General features: G+C 47.9%; 1 protein-coding gene across 1 annotated transcript in view; it reads right to left on the bottom strand.

Moving 5' to 3' along the window:
• LOC142817217 (uncharacterized) overlaps window positions 1–3,553 on the bottom strand; it is a 155,113-nt gene extending 151,560 nt beyond the window's left edge. Inside the window, exon 1 of the mRNA XM_075894274.1 lies at window positions 3,209–3,553. Coding sequence (XP_075750389.1) covers window positions 3,209–3,553 — 345 coding nt within the window. The remainder of the gene's footprint in view (window positions 1–3,208) is intronic.
• Between the last annotated feature and the right edge of the window lie 7,351 nt (window positions 3,554–10,904).

The raw sequence follows: 10,904 nt of genomic DNA, 5'->3' as shown, positions 1-10,904 counted from the left end.
TTGATAACGGAGATAGACGTAATGTGTGCACGTATAAGCAGACTGTCAGTTGACCGAAGAAGATAACAAAATAACGGCACATGCCCAACAGGCCCGCCGATCAGAGATCATGAATTTGAGCGGGGACCACTTCGCTTTCCCCCTTAACGACTCGCCTTCTCGTGTAGTGATTAATGGTCCTATAGAGACCACAGCACTGGCGCCCGACGACAGCTATTGGCCGCGCGATGAAACCGGGTCAAGCATATGGGCTGCTCCCTCCGAAGGTATGTGCCCACCTTGCATGCACTGCGTATCGAGTGTGAAGCGGTCCGCAAAGTGGCCGTTGCTACTCGCGCGTTCCTTCGGCGCCACTAGCAGACCGCATGCATGATCGTTTGTGCCGTACCGTGATCGGGAACGCGCGAAGTCTTTACTGGATTGCGCTGTTCAGAACGACCGGAAGATTGACGGCACATATCGAAGTGGTCCGCACACGGTCTTTCGTGAACGAGACCTTTGGCTCTGTAACGGTGAGGGAATATATATGTTACAAGGTGACGGAATCATATATTACATGATGCCACGTCCCTACCGCGTAGCAGGAGGGGAGGGGAGAGGGGAAGGGACTATACAATATTTTCAAAATGTGTACACGCACACAAGCACATGCAGGATGATACATAAGGGGCACCTTGGCCCTTGGCCAGAAAAAAAAAAAATTGGCTGCACCCCTGTCACATACTTGCGGTTCCACAGTCTCCGGCTTATACATACAAGTTATCAATATTGTAGACAGTAAATATTCATAGTTTGTTTTACTGAAAAAAAAAATGTGTACGTAAACTTTCTATACAACTTTGCTAAAGCATGCAGAAGTGCCCACCCGTTATTACCGACACCCCGAATTGTTAATTGTGGGGTTTAACATCCCAAAACCAGTATATGATTATGAGAGAAGCGGCATATGGGAGAGTCTGGAATTTCGACCACCTTGGGCTCTTCGGCGTGCTCCTAAATCTAAGCACACGGGTCGGGATTCGATACCACGACCTCGAGTCAGCAATTGAGCACCATGACGCCTAAAACACCGTGGCGGGTCCTTTTTGTATTGCGACTTCTCTTATTAATACATCTATATCCTCACACTTGTACACCGGGCTGTTTGAACAACAGAACAAATGATCAGTCACCTTCTTGTTTTATTTTACAGAGGAGCTGTTAGCCTATCGTTATGCCACGTGGTGTGACTGGAAAACTATCATCTTGAACCGGAACGTGCTCTCTTCGTTCTCCTCCAATCTTCTGCTTCGTTTCCAGAACATGTGGATGCGCTGATTTGTCCGGCGTAGGATGCGATAACCCTGATGGGTGAGAGACCGAGTACAGAGAGAAGTGGAGAAAAAGATAGAGAATAGAGAAATAGGAAGAAATGGAGGAAAGAGACAAATAAGACAGGAGGCAAGAAAACGAGCACAAAGAACGAATTCGGACATTTACCTGGCTGTGTCCATGTTTTAAGAGGGAAAGAGCAGCGGCCGTACGCGGCTTGCAATAAGCTTGTCACATGGCACGGGACGTTTGAACATGTCGTTCTTCCTGGAGGGCCCACGGCAGCGGGAAAAAGACATTGACAGAAAACAAAGAATAGAAAGACGAAGAAAGGAAGGGATGAAGTAGAGAAATTAAAAGAAATACAGATAGAGAAAGGAAGGAACACACACCAGATACGAAAGAAACAAGAGCAAGCTTACAGCGATGTATGGTATACAGCAAGGGGTTCAAAGGAAAGTGAGGGTGAGGGGGATGAAAAGGAGAAGGGGGGAAGATAAAGCATAGCATAGTATTGTGTAGTATAGCAAAATGTGGGAAAAAAAAATGTGAGGTTGCGGAGAAGGAAAAAGAAGAGGGCAACGCCAGCTCCACTGCTTCCTCAGTCTTCGTACCCCTTTATAGTGCATATAGCTGCCTTTTTTTTTCTTAGCCTAGTCTATTCTTAACCAATTTCCTTGGGGATAATTTTCTGCGAGCGTACAACGCCTGGTGAGAAAACCGACAACACAATAACACTATTTCATCATATCACTGCGACAATAACCACGCCAAGAGAAAATTAATAGCAAGCTTTTGCATGCAAGCGCATAGGAAACTTGCAGCGGATGTCAGAGCAATGAATCGCGGTAATTCAGGGGCTGGTTATACGGCCTGGTTACTTTTGTGTGTGTGTGCTTGCTGCTTATATCAAGCGTAAACATACTACGCACAGGCCATTAAAAGAGATTCGATAAATAGCACGGTGTAACTGCCTTTGCATAGGTATGCGTTTTAGCCCTTCCTCACCTATCCATATGCATTGACTGCGGCCATTTCATCGCAACCGCGATACAGGTAGCCTGACCTACCATTATACTCCACCTAAATAGGACATGATGCGTGCATAAACATGGTTGAAGAGTGGGGTGCATGGTTATCCTTGAACGCTTAATAGCGAGAAAAAAAGTTAAAACAAGAAATAGGAACAAAGATTTTAAAAAGTCTGGTGGCTTTACACACGGTGGAATATCAGCCGCGGCACAGTGGCTGAATGCGCCATCATTTACTGGAGAGCGCACTGGTTTGTTTCGGGCAGACTGGTTCTGTGTTACTCGGGCTCTATATAGATAGCAGTGGAAAATGCATAGTTTGGGAACTCCATCGATGGCTCATAAGATCGGAGCACATTCAACCAGTGCGGCCTTCTTGATCTCTACGTTCGACACCTTACGACGTATACTGTTATGCTCCAAAAAGTGCAATCCTTTTTTTTTTTTCCTGTGAGCTCAAAACTGTACAGCGTAAAACGTCATGTGTGCAGCTGCAGAAATATTTTTCCGGTGGTGTTATACTTCGCCGCAAAAAAAAGCAAAAAACAGAGAACCTACACCCAAAATAATAATTATTAGTAGCAATATTTTGCTTAAGATGAATGCCTTGATGTTTTATTGGCGAAAATATCTACACAAAAAACAAGAAAAAGGTGGGGTAGGGAGGGATTGTAGCACCGCTCGAAAAATTCTGGTGGGTGTTCTGACACCCCCCCCCCTCCCCCCCTACTCCACCTCCCGTGGCTACGCCCACTTAAAACGTCAATGACGCTTCACTGCACCGCTAAGGTTGCTTTGTCTGCTGCCATTGTCGCGTCTCTGCACTGTCGGCTATTGGTATACGGATCGACTGCAGAAGCGCCTACAAGAGGAGCAGAGTGGTGTACACCTCGACCCCACCCGCTCTTTTTCGTCCGCTCGCTCATCTGAGCGGCACTCTTGGCCAGCTGGGTTTGGCAAAGGAAGCTGCCCGGGCAAGCACTGCGGTTTCGCTCGGCCCGCCGGAGGGCAGCCACATCACGCACACCCTTGAAGCCCGGCGAGCGCCCATCCGCCCCCGCTGCCGCGTTCGGCTGTGGACGTCGGCCGTAGACAGGCGTCGTGGCTTCTCCTTCCCGTCTTGCCTTGAGCGTGTTGGCCGCCGCCACGTCGGGTCGGTCGTTCGCTTCCTCAGCAGCAGCGGATTGAAAAGGGCGAGAGCGAAAGGGCATCCGCTGCGCACCTTGAGCCGCAGTCGTGACGCAGAAGGGCTCACCGCTGTGCGCCGGCACTGGCCAGCATTTCCCGAAGACCGTCGTGCTCGACACAAGGCATCCGCCGCTGATCTGCGATACGCTTGTTAGGGCAAAGAATAACAACAACAAAAAAAAAAGAAAGGTTCCACGGCGGGCCCACTGCGAGCCGTTCGACAATGGACCATCGTAATGGTTACATCTGCGGCTCTGCGGCTGGACCCGACCGGACCGGCTCCCGCCCACGCCAGGGCTCGACCCCTGACCCCGCCGGGTCACGCGGGCTGGTGCGATGTGGATCTGCCTTCTTTGGCGAGCGTGCGTGAATGCGGACCGCGCTCCTCCCTTTCCGCGGCCACTCGCCGTGCCGATGCTTCGCCGCCAACGGTCGCCGTGCCACCGGCGGGGACCACGAGGGCATCATGGTGTGTACAACGTATTATAAGCGCCAGGCTTGTCCCGGAGGCTGCCACGGCAGCGCTGTTGGGTCGACGCAACGCGAGGCGATGTGCTCCGACGCACAGACGCGTCGTCATGTATGTGAATCCTTAACCGCGAGCCACGGACACGATGCCTCGTGGGAAAGAAGAGGGAACAAGTCCGAGCGTGTTTTGTCCATTCGCCCGCCCGCAGCTTGCGTAACGTTCGCGGGCCACTGAAGGCGCTAGGGGAAATGCGAATAGGAAATGGACGGCCCCTCGCTAGGTTCATTCCCTCTTATCTTTTCTTCGTGTAGCAGAGCGGCCGAGCTGTAAGGTGTGCATAAGCACACATCGACGTGTGAAGCCATTCCGAGCTCCATTCTCTCTTCCACACACGCTAAGCTTTTTTCTTATTCCTTCCCTGTAACCTTTTTCCTGGTTGTTTCTTTAGTTGTTCACGAGGCTGACCGTATAACACGGCGGAGGAGGCGGTGCTTTCCCGTGAAACAGAGGCTGCGATTGTTTGCCGAGCAAGTTGTGCTGCTGCGTATATAGCTTCGCTATTGTGTCAAAGTGACACCCACAAGAGGGCATGGATGCAAAGCGTGCTCTGTAGTATCCCCCCCACCCCCCATCGCTTGCCTTCCTCCCACTACCATACCGCGGTGTCTGCCGCTACACTTCTGTCGGGGTCGCCTAAGGTCGGGTCACTAGCTGTCTGCTCCCATCCACCCCCTCTCTCATTACTCGCCTCATCCTACCTTGCCAACAGCGGTGGCCCTTGCTTCAAAACCTCCATTTAGCCATTGCGAGTGGAGGTCACAGCGAAGAACAAACAGTGACCGCTTTTCCCGGTTTCTCGCTGTTTCTCCAAGCGCAACTCCCCTTTTCATCTCTTCTTTCACGGGACAGCAATTTTCTTTTGGTGGAAAATGCGGTGTTTGGCGAATGTTCACGCACGCATATACGGACAAAGTATACACGTACGGCGTTTGTGGTTTCCTACGGCGGCGGTGCGGGGGCGGAGATTCAGTTTCGGGGTTTATGTGTTCGACAACGTCGGTGCGCGGTCTTGCTTTCGGCAGTAGTGCACATTGCGTTGCAACCTTACAATTTGGCGGTAAAAAAAAAAAGCCCTCCTCTCTGTTCGTGTCTGTGATGCCACTGGGGCTTCGAGATTGTGCCGATGTGGTTAGGGGGTTGCAGGTTCGCCCTTGATGGCATATTGTAACGTGAATTTGAGAACGTAGAATCTGGAAAGAGAGGTGAAAAAAATAAGAACATTCGTGAGGTGAAAAGGGCGACTGAATGAAAGTCCGCGGCACGTTTGTTGCGTGCCTTGTAATTGGGCGTTGTGGCGTTGGTTTTTCCCGTACATTACATACATTTATGGTTTCACTTTATTGCGGTATGAAGCGTATGTTTTTAGTTTTTTCTGAGGGGGCATCCCGGCTTTCTCGCGGTGTAAGAAGCCATGTTTGTGTTGTGAATGCACGAGAAGATTATGACCAGCTGGGAAGATGGCAAACAGGAGATAAGAGGGGCGTGCGGCTTGGGCGTTGTTTGAACAGCGTTGAGAATGGCGCTCCGTGTGTTTGGTCCTGTTATAGGCGCAAACTTAAGGCTGGTTTCCTTGGGAGCCTCTTGTGTACCGCATACCACTCAGTGGGATATGTAGTTGAGCACGTGCGCCTGAACACTGCGACGAAGCGAAAAGTGCTTGTTTCTGCTCAGTGTATATATATGCATGTGAGCTGGTCTTTGGCGGGCTTTCGACGAGGTTCCGTACACAGGTGCACGAGGTCATAGGAAACCGCTGTTGTTTACTTTTACCTCGAAAAAGTTTGTCTACCTCAATGAGTGGACAATTATGTTAGCTACCACGGATTAAAATATTAAGAAAATAGGGGTTGGTGCTTTGGTTGCTAGGAGTAACAAACAACCAACAGGCAATTCAATTTGCAATAACAACGAGAGCAATCATGAATATACTAGGATCATCGTAATAATTAATAGCGGGCTCATTCTGTATTCGCAGAAAATATAACGACAGCTTAAGCTGATCGGGATGAGTTATTGATCATTGTATATCTCTTATAGAACATGGAGATTTACGGGAAACGGCGTTCAACTAAAAAAATATAAACGCCTGGATTTATTGTTAAAGTGAGAAAAATTTAATGAAGAGCTGGAGAAGTGGTAACAACGTTAATGTACTTGAATAAAGTGTTCGAATCTGCGAATAAGTGAACACTGCACTTCAAACGTTTAAACCGTAATTGGTTAAGAGGGAAGCTGCAAGGCCGACTCAGCAGAATGTTTTTGGTGGTGTGTCTTTGCCTGAAGAAATGTTGAAAATGTGACGTCTTTTCTCCTCCGCCTTTTCCTTCCCGGTGGTTTGCTTCGTCTAATTTTCTCGGGAAACGTAAGGCGTATGACCTGTAAGTAAAATGTGGGCGCACTTAAAAATCATGCTCGAGAAGTCAGGAAGAAAACATAAAAAAAAGGAAACACGATAAAGAAGTAGAAGCTGCCCTATTCCAAGCACCGCCCCACTACTGGATCCTGGATAGATAAAGGTCATTACGTACGCATGAGCTTTGAGCCTCGGAGAGTGAGAGAGAAAGAACTCTACGTTGAAAAACAGGGAAGTTCAGCCGGCATATGCAAAAGGCTGATTCGCTACTCTGTGTGGGAAAGGGGATAGGGGATTTATATTAGGTACTGTACACTGGAAAAAATGAAATATACTTGATAAAATCGGCTGAACCACAAATGAAAAATTGACAAATGTTTCCTTAAGTGCATCGCCAGCTGACTTTGCGCGTTGTATACGCTGCAGAGGAATTACAATATCATCAGGTGCATCAGAGTTAAATCCTCTTTCCAGCCGGATGAGGACAGCGGAAATTGCTTTGCGAAAGTGGATACTTCGATTTACGCGGTATGCAAACGAGAGGAATGTACACGTTCTCAAGCAACGAGGAACAGTCATCACGTGCGCAGCGGAAGTCGTAATAGCCAAGCATTGAGGGGGAAGTGTGGAAAAGGAGGTGTTTCGTCGTGGTCTCATGATACACGCGCACACGCCCAGACACACGCTTCAGGGTCGCTATGATACCTCATCATGAGTACGCTGATAGAATGCACTAATTTAACAGTATACCTGCTACTTTACCACTGTCATCAATTAACACTATAATACACTAGCTTAACAATTTGGGGCGTGTGAGTTAAAAGTAGTTCTAACTTCCTTTCTTACATTTAATCAATCTAACGCCCTTTCCAATCTATTGTACTATACTAACTCACCTACATTGAGCTTATTTTTATTTTTTTTCAAAGCGGAGCTGTTTGAGGTTTTCCTTGCGCCTGCTAGTGCTAAAAAAAGAATTATCATCATCACGAACCGGCATGCACTCTCTTCGCCCTCTCCTTCTTCACTCCCACAAGACACTGCAAGGCTCTTCCGAATTCGCATTTCCTAAAAGTTTGCTGTGAGAGAATCCCCGCGTTTATTTATTTTGTTCATTTCGCTTAACCCTTTGTACCCGATAGTAGTGTGCTACCCCCCCCCCCTCGTAATATTCATAATCAGTTGTTGTGCTCTCTGATTCAGACAAACACACACATTCACACATCCTTACATACCCACCTCTCTCTCTCTCTCTCTTTATATATATATATATATATATATATATATATATATATATATATATATATATATATATATATATATATATATATATATATATATATATATATATATATATATATATATATATATATACATACATACATTACGTTGTGGACCGCGTATTACATCGGTGACCCGGTGTGCTCGTCGAACGTCTGTCTCGCCGACCGCGCCCCCCTCCGAGATCCGTGAGTCATGCACTACTCTTCCCGTCTGCTTGCGTACATCGCGCGGCTGCGGCGAAGTCGCTTCCTGTCCCGCTTCTATCGTGGCTGCACGCTTGCTCGTTCCCTCTTTTTTAGCTCCTTTTTTATACATTTACTTTACATCCTGCGCCCTTGCTCCAGGTGATGTGTTTGAACATGCACTAATACGTGCGTGCGTATTTGGCTCATCGAATGTATTTTTTTCTACGCACCGTTCGGTTCAGGCGTGTGCCGCCCGCCATTGCCTTCAGTCGGCTGCAGACGGCAGGAAGCGACGCGCTCAGTGCATCGTTTTTTATTTTTAATTTCTTGTTAAATTCGGGAACATTCGATCACTCGTAGTAATAGTTCGATGAGGCTTTATTGCTCGCACGTGCTTTGTTGTCGCCAGTGCTAAATGAAGTCGCTTACTCTTTATTTTTTGCTTCTTTAAATTTTTATGGCGCTGAGCTACCTTTGTTCATGAAAAGTCCTGTAGGCCACTCGATCATTAGACTTGACTAAAGACAATGACACTTTTGCAACAGATAAAAGCCACCATTATAAAAGTTCATTCGAGCGCGAAAACTTGACACGATCACTCACACACGCACACACGCATGCATCAAACACACAGCGCTGTGTGTTTGATGCATGGGTGTGTGTGTGTGTGAGTGATCGTGTCAAGTTTTGGCGCTCGAATCAACTTTTCGGAATGCTCTACCAACTAGCCCAACAACAAGTTCTCTTAGAATACCAGCATTATAAGTTCACAGTTAGCCACGGAGCTCATAGCTCGAATTAGTTTTTGTATGTTTGCATTCTTGTATCTCAGTGGCGCACTGTGGCTTAATTTTGACAAAATTAGGTTCTTTTGAAACGCTCACCATGACCATGTGTATGCTTACGAGGAATAAGTTGTAATAACACTTCAATAATCAATCACACTAAACATCGTATTCACACTGGCGCCCGCGGGCAGGTAACAGTCATGCTTTTGCGTCACGCCTAATTCGAAATTCCTCTTGTCGGCTAGCTTTCGTGACCCTCATCTAACTTCGGCTTGACCGAGCTTCTCGCTGCGTCCTCCACAGTCTTCCTACTGTCTTTCAATATAGCCACCTCAGCTGGGCAACGCTGAGACGACCTTTGCCTTGACGAGGTTTCGGATAGCACAACCGCGAATGTTTCTCGTTGTGTATATATAACGTGCGTATAAAGCGCGGCAAAGCCCGAAACCACCGCGTGCATGGCGCCCAGTAGATGCTCGATCCGTGCGAAACGTGAGTGTTCTGCAAAGCGAACTGCTTCGTGGGTCGTCGTTGTCGTAACGGTTCGTTAACGCCAGGGAGACACACATTTCGCGCAGCGCGCTCTGCACGGAGCACGCGGCCCAGCTTTCTTTCAAGGAAAAAAACTGCAGCTCTGTGGGGTAATGTTCAGGGAGGCGTATAGACACACCAAGGGTATACGTGTTGCGAGTGCCAAGGTATCGTGTGACGGTGCGGAATGTGTGTTCACATTAGTGTGACCCTCGGTTCGTGCCGTTGTGCTTGTTTCTACTTTGGCCGGGTTGGAGCGGGAGCGGGACGAGTGCGGCTGCAGTCGCTGTGGTATCTTGACACCGAGTGACGGAGTATAGTGTGCATGTGCATGTGTTTATACACGAATTTCAGCGGAGTGCGCAAGCCACGCGCGCATGAGGCGCCGGACGTTCTCAAACTTGCGCAGCTCGTTAAGGAAATATGTCTGCGTGGAAAGCGGCGCAAAAATATGAGGAAGGGGGGGGGGGGTGCAAGCAGCGGTCCGCCTTTCTTGTGGTTGTTGCAGACTGTGTCATCGGGCATGCGCCGTGCCAGCCTCTGCAAAGTGTGCGAGGTCACGCGTAGGGCAATGAGCTTTGAACATAAGGCAACTTAGCTTGTAACTTTTTTGTGGCTTTTTGAACGGTGTTTCGGTGTCTATTGACAGAAAGATATTATCACTCGTATCGTTTGAGGGTTTAGATTGCTCTTATGATAGTGATCCTAAATGAGGCCTGTAGTGAATACGGGTCTCAGCCTGTTCCGTGAAACGCAATGATTCTATGCGTGCGTTCTCTGTTTGTATCCGTGACCTGCACCATTTTCTTTCTATACAGCTGTCTTCTTCAACTCTCGTGTAAAGTAGAAAACCAGATATTCATTTTCGTTATTCTATCCCCTTTCTGTATTCGCACTGACGCGTTCTACGTATAATTACTACGTCAAATTTTCACGTTGTCATTAGGGAGTTTTAAAATACCGTTTGCAAGCGCTGCGGGCGTTGCGGGCGTAGCGGGCGCCATATGAGATTTAGAATAGCGTTTGCCCTGCTGCACCGCAACGCGCGATCGCAGCGACACCGTAGACTCGAAACTAGCGCTTGCGGGCCACATGCGGGCCGCCATCGCCGCACGCAATTTCGGATTTTCTGCGTGCGGTCCGCGAACGCGAGCTCAGACTCGCGTTACGACGCATGCGCAATGGCAGCGACCGCACCGCAAGGGCTCGCCGTGCGCTTTTCTAAACTCCCTATTACCCGCAGCGAGAACCAACCATTCTGAAACAATCCACCATTCCATAAGTCGTTTTAACGCTCATAAACATCCCCCCCCCTTTTTTTTTTCGTCAGCTATTCGCCATTCGAACAGATTAGACAACAATATATTATGGTATGTTGCAACACCATTCAATCGTTCATGAACTTAATACAGTGTGTGCAGTTTGAATTACAAATTTTCGGCAATGTATGTATATTCTTGTTATTTTGTTTGTGTTTCGCATTCGTTCTTCTTGTATGTACCTTCTTGTCTACCCTCCGGCATGGGTCGTGAAGGGCCTGCAGTGTGTTAAAAGAAGTTTATTCCCACAGAGACGCACAAACTCTTCTTGGGATGCCAGATATACTCCATCATTGAGCATTTCGTCCACACAAAACTTGACGTGGGCTAAATAGGCAAATGGGCAAATACAAAAATGCATTTTTGTATCGTGTTTTCCCTGATG

Source organism: Rhipicephalus microplus, chromosome 5 (genome assembly GCF_043290135.1).
Source record: "Rhipicephalus microplus isolate Deutch F79 chromosome 5, USDA_Rmic, whole genome shotgun sequence".
Taxonomy (NCBI): domain Eukaryota; kingdom Metazoa; phylum Arthropoda; class Arachnida; order Ixodida; family Ixodidae; genus Rhipicephalus; species Rhipicephalus microplus.
The sequence above is the reverse complement of the archived record's forward strand: the minus strand, read 5'-3'. Positions and strand labels throughout refer to the sequence as shown.